Here is a 17686-nt window from a genome sequence, read left to right on the forward strand (position 1 = left end):
GGTCATTTGTTCTGAACAGAAAGGGGGCATCGTCAGTTCCTATAGCTGCCAGGTCCTTGAGCATTGCCCCGATGGGCGACCGTTCAATCTGGAAATAAGTCATTATTCTGGGCAAGTTTATGGGGGACTGATACAAGGGCCCGACCAGTGTTCATGGCTGGTGCTGGATTTATACTCTCCCTGAACACTGATACCCCCGAGTACAGAGCAGGGCTAAGAGGGTAAAGGAGGAGCAGCTTGGAAAAGGAAGGCACAGCTGTGGAGTAAATGCTGCTACTACAGTTATGGGGGCACTGGGATGTTATTACTGTTCGGGTATTTTCTTGCCATTTGGCAAGCGCTGTTTTGATTACTGTTAGGGGGGCACTGTGGCTGCTATTACAGTTATGGAGTGTGCGGTGACTACTATTAGGGGAGATACAGACGGACGTTGCGTTTTTGCGCGCGCAAACAACGCTGCGTTTTGCGCGCGCAAAAAACATTTGACAGCTGCGTGTGTCATCCGTGTCTGATGCGCGGCTGCGTGATTTTCGCGCAGCCGCCATCATAGAGATGAGGCTAGTCGACGGCCGTCACTGTCCAAGGTGCTGAAAGAGCTAACTGATCGGCAGTAACTCTTTCAGCACCCTCGACAGTGAATGCCGAACACATCCTATCGAAAAACCTGTTGAAAAAAAAGAAAAAGTTCGTACTTACCGAGAACTTCCCGGCCGTTGCCTTGGTGACGCGTCCTTGGTGACGCGTCCTTGGTGACGCGCCAGTCCATGTGACCGCTGCAGCCTGTGCTTGGCCTGTGATTGGCTGGAGCTGTCACTTGGACTGAATTGTCATCCCGGGAGGTCAGACTGGAGGAAGAAGCCGGGAGTTAGCGGTAAGTCAGAACTTCGTTTTTTTTTTACAGGTTCATGTTTATTGGGATCGGTAGTCACTGTCCATGGTGCTGAAACAGTTTAACTCTTTCAGCACCAGGGACAGTGACTATCTCCTGACGTCGTGTACCGATAATTTTTTTGCCGAGTTCGGCCGAACCCGGTGAAGTTCGGTTCGCTTGTCCGGCTTCGCTCATCGCAAAGACACTCCGTTTGGATGTTCGGAAACAGAAAAGCACGTGGTGCTTTTCTGTTTACATTCATCCTTTTGACAGCTGGTGCGCTGTTTCAGTCGGTTCGCACGGAAGTGCTTCCGTGCAACCTGCGTGGTTTTCACGCACCCATTGACTTCAATGGGTGCGTGATGCGCGAAATACGCAGAGTTATGCGATGAGCGAAGCCGGACAAGCGAACCGAACTTCACCGGGTTCGGCCGAACTCGTTTTGGCCGAACCCGGCAAAAAAATTATCGGTACGCGACGTCAGGAGATAGTCACTGTCCATGGTGCTGAAAGAGTTAAACTGTTTCAGCACCATGGACCGTGACTTCCGATCCCAATATACATGAACCTGTAGAAAAAAAAACGAAGTTCTGACTTACCGTTAACTCCCGGCTTCTTCCTCCAGTCTGACCTCCCGGGATGACAATTCAGTCCAAGTGACAGCTCCAGCCAATCACAGGCCAAGCACAGGCTGCAGCGGTCACATGGACTGGCGCGTCATCCAGGGAGGTGGGGCCCGATGTCGAGAGGCGCGTCACCAAGGACGCGTCACCAAGGACGCGTCACCAAGGCAACGGCCGGGAAGTTCTCGGTAAGTACGAACTTTTTCTTTTTTTTCAACAGGTTTTTCGATAGGATGTGTTCGGCATTCACTGTCGAGGGTGCTGAAAGAGTTACTGCCGATCAGTTAGCTCTTTCAGCACCTTGGACAGTGACGGCCGTCGACTAGCCTCATCTCTATGATGGCGGCTGCGCGAAAATCACGCAGCCGCGCATCAGACACGGATGACACACGCAGCTGTCAAATGGTTTTTGCGCGCGCAAAACGCAGCGTTGTTTGCGCGCGCAAAAACGCAACGTCCGTCTGTATCTCCCCTTACTGTGATTCCATGGCTGCTATTATTGTTATGGGGGTACTGTGGCTGCGAATACTCTAATGTGGGTACTGCGGCTGCTATTACTGGTATTGGGATACTGTGGTTGCTAATACTTTGGGGGCACTGGGGCTGCTATTAGTATACTGTGGCTGCTAATACTGTGGAGGTACTGTGGCTGCTATTACTGCTATTATTTTACTGTGGCTTCTATTACTCTAATGGGGGCACTGGGGGTACTATTACTGTTAGGGGGTACTGTGGAAAGCAAATACTATAGTGGGGGTACTGTGGCTGCTAATACTGTTATTAGTTTACTATAGCTTCTATTGCTCTGATGGGGCACTGTGGGTGTTTTTACCATTATGGGGGTACTGTGGCTGCTATAATTATTATGAAGGGCACTGTGAGTGTTATTACCGTTATGGGGTACCATGGCTGCTATTACTGTTATGGGGATACTGTGCCCACTAATACTCTAATGGGGGCACTGTGGTTTTTTTTCCAACTCACTATGGCACTATTGCATCTACAAAATAGGGCAAGTGAAAAATTTGAAGCGCATTCCACATGTGCCTGTAAGTCGATCTCATCTACACAATTTGTCGCTGTTTTGTATTTGATTGTGTACGGAGACTTTTTTTTTAAATCATAGTTTTTAAAAAAAAATCTGAGCTAGATCACATTTTACTTAATTTAATGGATCTTATGTGTCTGCACCCCCAAAAATCTATCAAATATAGTACGGAATTGATAATCAGGGGCCCCAAGAAGCAGGTTGGTCAAATAAAGACATGCATTCTCACTTCTGAACACTAGAGGGAAGCAGCACATAAAAGAGAATGTCTAAAAAGTGCCGCAACCTAAATGACTTCTTTTTTGTGGCCGCTGAGACAGATTTTACTAGAAAGACATAATAGAAATTAGATGAGATCAGTCGCTTATTGTGTATAATCCTTTGATTTCCATAGTGCATTATGAGCAATGCAGATTTAAAGGGACAGTTTCTCAAACTTTTACTGCAAGTGTTTGCCCATTCATTCACCGGCCCTTCACGCTGTGCTTTGTAGTGGACACTTCAAAAAGTTGGAAGAAAAAACAAGTGTCTTCTTTTTTCTCCGGAAACAGCTGCACCCGTTTCCATCGACTGTGCGTGGTATTTCATCTCAGCGCTATTCACATTAATGAGGCTGAGCTGCAATACCCGACACGGCCTATGGAGAAAAGTGGCGCTATTTATGAAAAAAGTAGTCCTTTTTTTTGTATCTCATCCAACCACTAATACAGATGTATTTTAGTGTCTGTATTATCGACCCCCTTGAGATATACTGAACTGGACTTAAATAAGCTACCAACTCGGTTGCTCTTTATGTTTCATTCCTGTATAAATATGAGGTCAATTTCCAGTAGTGCAGCATCTTTTTACCAGGGATCTGGTGTCACGGGGAGACTAGGAGTGCTCTAACAACTTTCAGATGGCGAGTAGCGGGCATCCCTGCAGCGCCGCTGTCATTTTGCATTAGCCTGACGGGTGGTATCAATATTAGGTCTCTCCAGCTGGTCCCAGAAGGTGGATATGTCACCCTCTCACTGCGGCATCTGACAAAACGAGTTTATCAGCGGTCCAGGCTCCGGGGAAGGATGAGCTGCTCGAGTCTTTGTAGAGTTGACTGCTTGTTTGTATTTACATGACAGCGTCTACTCTCGCCCGAAATACAACAAGCTCCTCAACAAGATCACTTCTCCGGGTCAATTCTAGAGAAATGCAAGACTTACAGTTCCCCCAAGCCCAGAGGAGGTCGCTGACGAATAACTGGTTCTGGAATTAGCGCCATTGTATTTGGTGGAGAAGAGAAGGAACATCTCTATGACAATCAGACCAGAGATGTCACTTGTAGCTTCTGGGACCCAATGCGAAATATAAGCCAGGGTCCCCCACTACCATGTTCTATTTATTATACTGGTTTATACTAATGTGACAGAGGGAGCTTTGTGCCCCCTCATACACCAGGGATCTTCTGCAATTGCTACATCTGCACCCCTCATAGATATGCCCATGAATCAGATCTGAGAATAGGGCTGGGAAAATAATCGAAAAATAATCGAAATCGAAATTCAGCTTTATCAATTATTTCCTTCCGGTTTAAACTGTATCTGCATCTTCAGGACGCAGATACAGTTGAATCCAATGGTAGAGCAGGTTACCGCAAGGTCTCTGCTCTACCATTCACTATGTATCGCTGGACGCGAGGCGGTGACGTCATTGCGCCTGTCTGCACCGAGCTTCATAGACCAGAGAAGCAGAGGGATCTCCTCCACTTGTCGTTGGAACGGGTTAGGTGAGTATGTATATTATTACATTTACCAGGCACTATTGGGGGCAGCTTTGGGGGCATTAAACAGTGTTGGGGGAGCTTAGGGGGACTTTATACTATGTGGGTTGCAGCTCTGGGGGCAGCTATAGGGGCATTATACTGCATGCAAGTCAGTTATGGGGGCATTATACTGTGTGTGGAGCACTACGGGGCCAATATCTTGTGTGGGGGCAGTGTCGGGATATATTATATACAGCAGGCTCATGGGATAAATATTAATTCAGTGGCGTAGCATGCAAATAAAGGGCGTGCCATGCAAAAAGGGGTGTGGCCTAAATAATCGTTCAATAATCGTTATCGAGGATTTATGTTCAATTAATCGTGATAATGATATAGGTGATAATTGCCCGGCCCTATCTGAGAGTAGTCATTGGTGGTCCACACACAAGGTTGAAGGTGGTAAAAGTGTCTTGGGTTTAGTAATGTTTGGAATGTTATACGATCGATGACACGTCCGCTGATGGGCTTAAAGGAAAACTATTCTAATATCAGATCGCTCCTATATAAAAAGGAGATGCCAGAATTTGGAGGCAGTACACGATTAAGTTTGGGCAGTGCCTAGCTACAGCCCCAGCAACCAGTAGTGACCACTCTGCATCTCCATGCTCTTGTGGAGACCTGGGTGGTCACCTATATAATAGAAGTGTTAGTAGCGGATATTACCTGAAGATTTTCAGTCCTACTTCCATGAGAAGAAGTCCCTGGAGTCCATGAGTCCATGCTGGAGTGGGCACAGTTAGGTACGTAGGAAGTTTTGGAAAGAATAGAGGATGGGACAGACAGGAGATATCTTGCCCTCCCAATGTGAAGTTTTCTGCAATCTGGAAGTCATTTTGCATTATATGGACTGTGAGAGTCCAGGTTCATAAAGGTCCCAGGCTGAAGAAACTGCTGCAAACAGGAGACTCATCCGTTTTTTAGGTTAGAGACAGAAACCCAATATTAAAAATAGCGTTGAGAAATTATAGACCGTCTGTGGACGTCAGGCTGCACACAGGGACCATTGTCTGCTCCCATAATAGCAGATGTGGACCTTCCCTTACCATTGCCAAGGACTGCTTGGTTAATCTTGTCCTTCCCTCCGCTCAGTATGCCAATTTTACAAGCTGAACGCAGTCCTGGCAAGGTAGTAGTTGAGCGTTAAGGAGAGAAGTAAACAGGTTTGGACCACCGTGACGCAGGAGGGTCTATATATTACTGATGAAGCCAGTGGACACTCAGGAAAGCATTCATCAGAGGTAGAATTATCCAGTTGCTTTCCCCCCGGGGCATGTTCTTCTGGCAGATGAGATGATGTCTTGTTTTAAGCGTAAGACATTACTACGGTATGAGGTACTTGTAAAGAAGACATCTGCCTGGAGAATTCATACAAGTCTTCAACTTTCAAGGATGTGCCTAGAACTGGCCATGGGCGCAGATTCCTTCCCAGTTCTATTATTTTACATGATCAAAAAAAGAGTTTAAAAAAGTTTTTTTCAAAAAATTGTTGAGATACTTTGTTATGATATAAGTAAGGATGAAGGTCGACCACATCATCTAAACGTCTGTGGTCTTCTTAAGACTTGGGATGCATGTTGGAGCACAGTACACACTATCATTTGACGGGTTGTGCCAGTGCCCGGCAGGGGTTCCTTGGGCCCACCCGAGGAGATGGTTCTGAGGTCCACCCTCCATCTGTAAAGAACTTGTGCACAACCCCTTTTAAATTGTATTGTAAACCTTGTTGTTATCATTGTACACACAGGACATGTCACCAATAAGATCTAATGGGTTATTTGTAAATCGTCCCATAAGAAATAGACCCCAGTGACAAGTGGGTTTGTCTTCTGCTGGACCTTTGGAGCCCATTATTGGGTTAGAGCCTGAGCTCACCAGAGGACTCTGTGGTAGTCTAGTGGACCTGTCTGACCCGGGTTGTCCCTTAGGTTGGATGGGACTCCAACATCCATGAATGAGGTTTAATAATGACCCCTCTGTAGCCCTGGTCCATGAGATTGACGTTCAGGGATGTGAATTGAAGCAGAGACTTTACTAGTGCACTCTACTTGGAAATGCAGTCTATAACCTCTGACCTTCCAGTTGAGAAGGTCAAGGGTTGTCATCTAGGCCCAACAATTTGTATAGAGATCGTTTTCTTTTTACAAAGTCACATTTATCTTTTGGCCCTTCTTGAATTGAATGGGATGTGACCTGAAGTTTCATATCCATGTTTCATTCTGGAATGTAAAGTAGTGTACCCCTCCCACATTGTGAAGAAAACAAAAAATGTCAATGCAAAAATGTCTAGGAGAGAACTTAATCGCAGCTAGGCTTTCCTTCACCGGGGCAAAAATTCAGGTCGCTGCCCTTGCCCATTATCTAAATATTCTGGCCAAGGTAGAATGGCTTGTTAGTTCTAGCACTTATTGGCCAAGGAAAAATATCCCCCCTAGCCCTACACTCCTCTACCCAGGGGTTTAAATCCGGCCAGGCCAACAATTGTATAGAAATTAGGCCCTTTAGTCATAACTTCCACAATGCTGTTAGTCCTTAGGGTTCTAATGAACCCATTACTGTCACGGCTGTGGGGTATGTGGACCCACTAAGCCGCTCAGACGTAGCGGAGAAGCAGCTGGCCAAAATTTGTCAATAACAGTCACTCAGAGAAAAGAGTACCTGGGAGGATGTTCAGACAGATGCTCGGAGTAGCCGACACGTGGCACAGGTGATGCTTGGCGTGGCAGATGACCCCAGACGTGGCAGATGACACCAGACGTGGCAGATGACACCAGACGTGGCAGAGGAGGCACACACGACTCCCAACAATAGGCTTAAAGAGGCTCTGTCACCAGATTTTGCAACCCCTATCTGCTATTGCAGCAGATCGGCGCTGCAATGTAGATTACAGTAACGTGTTTATTTTTAAAAAACGAGCATTTTTGGCCAAGTTATGACCATTTTCGTATTTATGCAAATGAGGCTTGCAAAAGTACAACTGGGCGTGTTGAAAAGTAAAAGTACAACTGGGCGTGTATTATGTGCGTACATCGGGGCGTGTTTACTACTTTTACGAGCTGGGCGTTGTGTATAGAAGTATCATCCACTTCTCTTCACAACGCCCAGCTTCTGGCAGTGCAGACACAGCGTGTTCTCCAGAGATCACGCTGTGACGTCACTCACAGGTCCTGCATCGTGTCAGGACACATCGGCACCAGAGGCTACAGATGATTCTGCAGCAGCATCGGCGTTTGCAGGTAAGTCGATGTAGCTACTTACCTGCAAATGCTGATGCTACTGCAGAATCATCTGTAGCCTCTGGTGCCGACACGATGCAGGACCTGTGAGTGATGTCACAGATCTGCACTGCCAGAAGCTGGGCGTTCTGAAGAGAAGTGGATGATACTTCTCATCAGAAAGCCCAGCTAGTAAAAGTAGTAAACACGCCCCGATGTACGCACATAATACACGCCCACTTGGACTTTTACTTTTCAACACGCCCACTTGTACTTTTGCAAGCCTCATTTGCATAAATACGAAAATGGTCATAACTTGGCCAAAAATGCTCGTTTTTTAAAAATAAAAACGTTACTGTAATCTACATTGCAGCGCCGATCTGCTGCAATAGCAGATAGGGGTTGCAAAATCTGGTGACAGAGCCTCTTTAAGAACAGGAACGAAACACAGCAACAGGATACAGGATACGGGAAGCAGGAAATGGAAACACTGGGAGCAGGGTACAATTAAGGGACCATTTGCGTAGATGAACGCAAGAAGACTAACAACACTCAGGCAAGGAGAGGAAGGGCAGAGCCCTTTTGAAAGTCCAGGGTGTCACTGGATTGGTTGGAAAACTTTAGACAGGTGCGTGCGCTACGGGACACAGGAGAACGCTGCAGCCGTGTGTGTCAGCGTCTCTGAGGAGAGAGACGCCAATATGAAGTTACAGTTCTGCGGTCGCGGCTGCCGGCAAGTTGGACATGCCGGTGGTCAACAACCGCGGGCATAACAATTACTAGGTTACTGCCCCATCTTCAATAACCCTTTAGGTGTTGGCCAGTCATGAAATACAGTCAATTGGTGGGTCACTATGTTAAGATGACCATGGACCTCAGGTAGATAGTAAAGATCAAACAACCTTTTGGCCAAACTTTACCGCCATGAACTTGTTGAATGCATTTGTTATTTTAAGTGGGATAATTAGATGCCATATATCTGGTGCCACTTACCATCGGGAAAATAATGGATCAGACACATAAGAGACCAACCTGTTGGATCCTTGTTTTCTGTGGTAGCAGATATCAATGGACAGTCATAGACATCAGGCTGTAGGTCGTCCGTCTCGAAATCGATGGGATCCCCGGTCAAAAAGCCTTATGTCTACGGCTGGGTTTAGCTGTATAGTGGAGTTCTTGAATCTTAGAGGGTCTTTTGGTAAACCACACAAAGATTGAGGAGTTCTGTTTTTATGATTGGGGGTGTTATCTCATCTTCTGGAATTGTCATTGACAACTTCCATAAATATCTAAAGAGATCCATCACGGATCTGTCTCTTGTTTCTGTTCCCTTGTGGAATGATCATGTTTGGACCAGGAGTCTGAGTCTTTCCTGGCAGTATGAGAAATTCTACAGTAATGGAATCACAACTATCGGAGACCCGGGACCATTAATCAGTGGGATCATGGACTTGATTGATACTTGATCCCAGTTTCTTACATCTGCATAATATTGATAAAAGAATGGATATTAATCTCCTTAATCTGCAAGTCAGATGGAGCAGAAATTGGTTTTCATTCAAAGGCCAATTCAAGTTTGTAATACGGCTGACCAGAATAGAACCAGAGTTCATCTTTTCTGAAATAATTTTTTGAATATTTGAGAAATAATTGATTATATTATCTTTCCATGTATCCCTGTAATACAAGAGTACTCCGCATTGCCTCTTCTTAAAGGGATTCTATCATCAGAAAATGCTGCGTTGTTTAAATCAAGTTTTTGTGTTCAAGAAATTTTTCAAAAATTTCGGATAAATATTATTTGATGCATTAAGTATTGATTTTAAGACCCAGGAGGAGAGACGGTTCTATTACCAATAGGTTCTTTACAGTAAGGGCGGGTTCACACATGGCGGAATTCCACTTAAATTCCGCTGCGGACACTCCGCAGCGTTAATCCGCAGCGGAGCCGTTTCTCCATTGACTTTCACTTTAATTTAGCAGTGTTCGTTTACACGATGCGTACAATTCCGCTGCGGAGCATAGGCTGCGGAGCGGAATTTGGTGTCCGCAGCATGCTCTGTCTGTTGCGGAGCAGTGGCGGACTCATGGCGGAATTTCTCCATTGACTTCAATGGAGATTCAAAGTTCCGCAATGAAGTCCGCAGCTGTCATGCACATGTCATGTGTGCTGCGGATACGTCTTGCTTTTTTAACTTGACATTTCTTCATTCTGGCTGGACCTATGTATTTCTAGGTCTACAGCCAGACTGAGGAAGTCAATGGGGCTCCCGTAATGACGGGAGCGTTGCTAGGAGACGTCAGTAAATAGTCACTGTCCAGGGTGCTGAAAGAGTTAAGCGATCGGCAGTAACTGTTTCTGCACCCGGGACAGTGACTACCGATCTCAATATACATGTATCTGTAAAAAAACATATAAGTTCATACTTACCGAGAACTCCCTGTTTCTGTCTCCAGTCCGGCCTCCCAGGATGACGTTTCAGTGTAAGTGACGGCTGCAGCCAATCACAGGCCAAGCACAGGCTGCAGCGGTCACATGGACTGGCGCGTCATCCAGGGAGGTCGGGCTGGATGCCGAAAGAGGGACGCGTCACCAAGACAACGGCCGGTAAGTATGAAAATCGTTTACTTTCACTAGGGAAAGTGCTGTCCCTTCTCTCTATCCTGCACTGATAGGGAGAAGGGAAGCACTTTTCCCGCAGTCCGCAGCAGCTAGTCCGCATCAATTTTCTGCACATTTTGTGCAGATCCGCAGCCGTAATCCGCAACCCGGATTAGGTGCGGCATTGATGCGGACAGTTGCGGAGGAATTCCGCCATGTGTGGTCATGCCCTAAGAGTAGCTAAATATTGGAAAGCCCTTTTATAAGAAGTAGTAATAACAAAACAATGACTAGATAATATCTTAAGACTAATGGCATTAAAATTTATAATTAATAAGAGGGAAGTATGGGGTAATCTGATCCAGAGAAAATATCTGGTCAAGAAGGAGGTATGATGATGTCATCATGATGTCACACTATGTCAGGACACTGTGTGGTCTCGTGTGATAGGATGTACCCACCATTAATAATGTCTACCCATCTCTTAGGTGGTTAATGGAGAGACGGTCGAATGACAGCCGGGACTGTGGTCATCACCGGTGGAATATTAGCGACTGTTATCCTTCTCTGTATTATTGCCGTTCTTTGCTATTGCCGGCTACAGGTAAGATGATCAATTTGAAACAGGAAACAGGTCTTGGCATAGAAGTGTCCCCAATGTGTTGTATGTTCCTAAGGCCGGATTCACACGAACGTGATTTGCGTCCGTTCAGCCCGCGTGGTTTTCACGCAGCTCGCGCAGACCAATACAAGTCCATGGGGCAGTGCAGACAGTCCGTGTTTTTTGCGCAGCGTTAGTCCGCTGCGTAAAACTCGCGACATGTTCTATGCGTTTTTTGCGCATCACGCACCCATTGAAGTCAATGGGTGTGTGAAAATCAGGCATGCCCCACGGAAGCACTTCCGTGGGACAAGCGTTAATCGCGCAACAGCAGTTAAAAGAATGAATGTAAACACGTGCTTTTCTGTTTACAAACAGCCAAACGGAGTGTCATAATGATGGCCGGCTGCGCGAAAAGCACTCAGCCGCGCATCCATATGAACAGGACACACGGAGCGGACACGCTGCTGCCACGCGTGCAAAACGCAGCTTTTTGTGCGCGTGCGAAACGCTCACGTTCGTCTGAATCCGGCCTAAAACATAATTAAAAAGTGGAAGAAAGAGCAAGATAGAGAAAAAAATGATAAGAGGCCAGAGTCCATCAGAGAGAAAGAGTCTACGTCCATCTTGGGACATCATTTCACAGATTACATATTGAATTCATCTACATAGGTTGAGTAGCTTTGGAAATAGATTCCATTACTTATCTTGTACTGATCCTGAGTTACAGCCTGTAATATATTCCAGAGCTGCATTTACAATTCTGCAGGCTTCGGAGCTGAAATCTACTAGCATCCCTGTTTGCACAGAACTTGCTCTGGTGATTTGCATTCTGGGAAGTGTCATCTTTATACTAGGCATCAATGTAACTACATTATAGGAGTTTGGTTAAGCTTGTTTGTCCACAAGCTTGCTGACTGTTTTGAATGACAACCAGCAGAATTGTGAATGCAGCTCAGAAGTATAATACAGTTTGTGACCCAGGATGAGTAGAAGTTAAGTCATGTCATGTATTTCTATATATAAACTGTAAAATTGTGTTCTGTTAGATTAGCCATGTTTATTTTGAGTCTTAAAATTGTGTGAAAGTTTCAATATAAGTTAATTAGTTGTGTCTCTATAGCTCTCGGTATAGTGGTATTAGAGATATGGGTGGAGCTGTGACAACCTCTTATTTATTTTGTCAGCGGTTGTCACCATTAATAACTAGAATAGGTGTTGCCCTAGTATAATGTGAATAGATCTCTGGAACAATTGATCAAAATGTAAAATTGCTGCACAGGTGACCCAGTAATAAACTAACAAAGTCTTTGGGTGTTGTACATTTTGGGTGGAGTTATCCTTTAAAGGAACATTTCAGGCAAAATTGTTACACTTTGTAATGTCTTTTGTAGGGCCTGAGTGGGCGGGGCATGACACAGGGATTCAAAGAAAATCAAAGAGAGACTCCCTCCCACAAGGATTGGTGTATTTTGAACCAGTGGGTCATGCTCGCCCCCTCGGGCCCTGCTCCAGAGATAACACAGTGAATCTGTTATTGTGGAGTGTTCCTTTAATACAGAACAATAATAAGAAACCCGTTACATTTTTTGCAGAGGTGTTCATTATGTTGTTTTTGATTCTCCCAGTATTACTGCTGCAAGAAGGAGGACTCGGAAGAGGATGAGGAAGAGCCAGATTTTGCCGTCCATTCCCGCTTCCCACCGGTACATTGCAACCGGAATGTTGTATTAGCCAATGGCCCGTCCATCTACGCTTCCCCGTACAACAAGAAGCATCAGCACTGCAGGAGCGTGTGCCAGGGCTGCTCACACAATGAACCGCCAGCTTTCCTCCTGCACCCACCGGACGAGATCCGAAACGGCGGCGAACGCATCACCTACAAGGCGATCAGCCAGGAAGAAATTGAACTGCCGGTTAATTTGAGTAATTTGCAGGTTCTCAATCCCAACCGCTTGACTGCGATGAGAGAGGCTTTTTCCCGAAGCCGCAGTATCAGCACGGATGTGTGAGGGCAGCGCCGCCTCTTCTGTCCTCGGCATGTTTGGCTTCGCGCAGTTCCACTTCTCTTTACGTCTCCCGTCGTCGTCGTCATCATCACCGGCATTTGTTTTTTTCCCCGAAACCAGACATCTAAAATTTTTGGAAAACTTTGACTCCCTCTTGTGGTTCATATTGTGCAAAAAATATCCCCCAGAAACGTAAAACGCACAGTACACCTTCTCTCGTATTCATGCTTATATCTCATGACCAATGGTATTTCAGCTTTTTGAATTATCGGCAAAGTGTTTTTGAACCATGAATGTATTTATATATAATAGACCAGATATCAATATAGAATACGTCACGGCAAGCAAAAATGGCGGCACGAATAACGGTTCTTGTCGCAGTTGATTATTACCTTTTTTTTTTTTCAATGAATCTTTATTTGTACACTATAATCATTGACATGCTGTGTGTTGTACTTTTTACATGTGAAAATGGGACTTGATATTAAATTTACTTTTTCACGGATGGTTTTTGCGCAAATGAGATGCGGTCACCGGGACGAAAATGGTGGTTGGATATTTATGCAATGGGCGGGGGAAATGGGGATGATTTTTGTAAGGTGCAAGAGCAATAAGCTCCACATATAGGTATGTAGAACACAATGGGTCCGAGATCTGGTTAAAAATATATTAGCGTGGACAGGAGGTCGCAAAAAAATTTCGCATGGCTCCTCCCGGGCATATCCTGCGACTAAACCTATATTTATACAGTGGGTTGTTTTTTATAATCTATATCTGTAGAAATCTATATGCAGGGAAATTCCTTTAATCCGATATTAACACAACTAGATTATCAAATGTTCTGGATTATCGGATGGTCGTAGAAAAATCTATAAAATGACCATAAACACAAAAAATGCTGCTATCACTTTACCTGTGCTTATTCTTCTAGTTTTGTCAGATTTCAGATTATTTTAGAAATGCCAGATTATCGAAGATCGGATATCGGATTAAAGGAATTTCTTGCATATTTAAATTTTTTTAATTCCACGCCGCAGTAGGATATTGAGGGTTTCACAAACTTTGAGGGATGATGAGAATATTTTTTATCAGCTATGTATGGTGTGAGTCTGTGGTGTACGAGAGGTTAAATTGGCATTCACTTTTCTAGCCCATGACAAAAAAAAAAAAAAGGCCTCAGCTGCTGAAGAACAGCTTGTGCAATACCGAGATGCAATACTGTGTGCTAATCTGTAACCAGTTGTCCGTGGGTCAGCTAGTTAGTAGAACCAGAACTTTGTATAGTAATTAAAACCTATACGGAAAACGACGCCCGTCTTTGTGGTAATTATACGGCGGCACTTTAATCTATTGTTCTCTGTTATCAGCCAATTAACATAGATATATGATACAGAGTCAAAAAAAAGTCCCTGCCCCCCCCATGATCAATACTTAATCTCACATATCTCCAGTGTTGTGAACCTCCAGATATAGTATATACACCCATAAGTGTCATATCAGCTCCTGCACTATTATACAATTATAGGATTAGGGGCCTTTGATGACATTTAAAGCGGCAGTCTCCGCAGACATATAGGGCATATGACATCATAGGGGTTCCCATGCCGAGAGCCCCCCGCTATGAGCTAGCAGCTTCTGCACCGGTTGACCCAGCGCAACAATATTTGTGCCTCGGGGGTTGGCGCACAGTTAAAATAATATATTTGAATTGCCTTATATTTTTTTAACTTTTTTTCTGTGCCTGTGTCTTACAGCTGCCTCTTTAATTGAACAGAAACTTAGCGGGGGCTGCATTTCTAGCATCACATGTGCCTGTGGGCTATCATGTGGCCGCTCCACCCTCAATGTAGGAGTTTCTTCCCCTTATGTACTAATCAAACTAGACAAAGAGGCGTTATTATAGACAAGTTTGGCAGAAATGAGGGAGGAAGGAATTGTCTGCATGTATGTATGCTTCATCAGTGACTCGGTGACAACAGACTGGATCCTTATAGACACCAAAATGGCTGACTATGGCTATAACTTCCTGTCCTCAGTTACACTAGGAATAGCATCTCTAGAGAACAAACTACTGCTGTTACAAGTAATCTACTGTGCAAAATGAGAGCAGGAACGTTCATGAGCATGTGATAATTCTAGTATTTTTGGATGGACATGCCCTTTAAGACACTGCCTCAAACTAGAACTAATATTAGTTTTATTTGTTCCTGATCTTGTGCAGCCTGGAAAGCTGGGTGATTGGTTAGTTGTCACCTAGCTTGCACAGAAATCGAGTAGTCGGCCATTGATTCTTTGTTTGTATGAGATAAGCGGCACCAGTGGTGTTTGGCAGCCGCTTATCTCATTCAATCCATATCTCCATAGAGCAACATGCACTTTCTGCTCTGGAATTATGGATCATTATGCCGACAGCTATGTTATGTCTATGGCCCGGCTTGTCTTAATTATGGTCCCCAAAGATAAAGTATGGGAATGCTGATGCTGAAAGGAGTTTTCCGAGTTAACACTTTTATGTGTCGGTGCTTTTAACCTCGGAATGTGATTACATTTGTAATGCACTTATTGTATCAAAATTGGCCCCGTTTCCCGATGCTGGCACGGGGCACATGACTGGTGACGTCACTCTCTTTGCCCGCTCTGTTTACCAGCCGTATACCTATCACGTAGTCAAACTGTTAAAAGTATCTGCCTGGTAGACGGCACGTCACTAGTGAAGGGCCATGTATTTGCTGTTCTGTTATACAGTCAGGAACGCGCATGCGGACAAGCGAGAGAACAGCAGGGACCGCGCATGCGCGTTCCTGGCTGTAGAACAGAACAGCAAATACATGGCCCTTCACTAGTGACGTGACGTCTACCAGGCAGATACTTTTAACAGTTTGACCACTTGATAGGTATACGACTCGTAAAAAGAGGGGGCAAAGAGAGTGACGTCACCAGTCATGTGCCCCGTGCCAGCATCGGGAAACGGGTCCAATTTTCATACAATAAATGCATTACAAATTTAATCATATTCCAAGGTTAAAAGCACGGACACATGAAAGTGTTAACTCGGCAAACTCCTTTAAGGCAAATCCCCTTTATTGAATTTGATAGATTCCGCTCATATTCGGAGTCCATGTCATAGTAGGTCACTCAACGTTCCTTGCACTTTAATCTCTAGTTACACTTCAGTACAACTATGTGGAGCAGAATTACCAGCGTCATCCATAATACAAGACGGCCCGAGTACATGAGGTCCAGACAATGAGGACGTGTGTCAGATGCAGGATGGAGACTTTCCATTTACTCACAAGTACATACATAGGACAAGGGGACCTTATATTAAAAAACAAAAATGAGGCACCCTGCTGGTGCAGATTCATGCCATCACGTCCAGACCTAGTTGGCAAACCCCTGGTATGACCCCCTTCTATGTTCCTGTATAGGGCAATAGGACTAGCTGGGTTTGGGCCCCATTTTTTTTTATCTATAGCAATTTGCCTACCCTATAGAAATCTTGAATCTAAAGCCTTATTATATTACAAAAAATTCTAGAAATATCTCTTCCCTTGTCTTACGTCCTCCCATGTAGTGGCAGAAGGGAATAGGAGATGGCAAGTTTTCTTGTCATGGTTGATGTGGTTGGGGCTGTGACAACCTCACACATATGAACATGATGATGGTTACTGAAATTAGTGGGTGATTTGGGTGAAATAACCATTATTCATGTATCACCAGCTTTGGGTATCCTAGGAACGTCTGGCGACAACTTTAAATTGCTCCTCAGACCATAAATAATGAAGTATGAGGGAACGAAATATTTTTGGTGGGACTTGACCATATTTTATAAGGTCATTGTGTGTGTGTGTGTGTGTGTGTGTGTGTGTGTGTGTGTGTGTGCGATATTAGCTAATGCTAGGTCAAAAAAATCATGGGCGTCTTTACTAAAAGGGATCAGATGTCATCAGCGGGATGTAGGAAAACCATTACCAATGGAAAGGTTGGGAACTTTTTGGAAAAAGTTGGGAACTCCACTTTTGGGCAAGAAATATATGCAGATGTAACTTGCACCAACCATACAACCCTATAGTGAGGTTCTGGCATAGGTTCTCATAGGTTGTAGGCTGTCTACTTTCCATTTTAGAAAGTGGGGCGGGGGATTAACTCCGAACCCCCAATGCCCATTTGTAGCACTGCAGTATTTTAAAGAGGACCTGTTAAGTCTCCTGACGTGTCTGTTTTAGTAAATACTTATATTCTCTATAAAATCACAATTCTAGAACATCCTTTCTTGTTCCGTTCCTCTGTTATACCTCCTAGAAACGTATGAATAAATGAACAACTGGATGTTACCATTGCCCTTGTCAAAGGGGCGTGTCCCTACACAGTCTAAGCTGTGAGCATTGATTGGACAATATCAGACTGTCCAATTTATATATTTGTAGGAGGAATAACAGAGGAACGGTACAACACAAAGTCTGAAGAACAGATGCTTCAGAATCGTTATATTATGGGGAATATAAGTATTTGCTAAACCAGACATGTAAGGAGAGGTGACAGGTTCTCTTTAAGGTCGCCCATGTTAAGCAGTGGACAGTTTGAAGATCCCTTAAATTCCATTATTTACCCTATTTTTGGACACATCCATGTGTGATCATCTGATGGGAAGGTCAGCCGCTGTCTGGGAAGGGGTTTTATATACCAGACAACCCTCCTAACAGGAAGCTATAAGGAAGGGATGGAGAAGTAGTTCTTCTGTTGGTATCTCAATGACCCTGAGATACTTATGAGATTTTTTTTTAACACAAGACAGGACAGATTTACTAAACTAAAGTGTACGTCATCTGTAGGTCTCATTGGGTTGCAGCTAATAGATAATGATCCAAGCCATTTCAATTGTGGTCATCGGTCTCCAATGTCATAAGAAGTCCAAAAGTCTA

General features: G+C 44.5%; 1 protein-coding gene across 1 annotated transcript in view; it reads left to right on the top strand.

Moving 5' to 3' along the window:
- FAM163B (family with sequence similarity 163 member B) overlaps positions 1–13269 on the top strand; it is a 49957-nt gene extending 36688 nt beyond the window's left edge. The window contains exons 2-3 of the mRNA XM_075835085.1: positions 10643–10758; positions 12384–13269. Of these exons, the coding sequence (XP_075691200.1) occupies positions 10666–10758; positions 12384–12767 (477 nt within the window). The 5' untranslated portion in view covers positions 10643–10665 and the 3' untranslated portion in view covers positions 12768–13269. The remainder of the gene's footprint in view (positions 1–10642; positions 10759–12383) is intronic.
- Positions 13270–17686: the final 4417 nt, after the last annotated feature.

This window comes from Rhinoderma darwinii, chromosome 8 (assembly GCF_050947455.1).
Source record: "Rhinoderma darwinii isolate aRhiDar2 chromosome 8, aRhiDar2.hap1, whole genome shotgun sequence".
Lineage (NCBI taxonomy): Eukaryota > Metazoa > Chordata > Amphibia > Anura > Rhinodermatidae > Rhinoderma > Rhinoderma darwinii.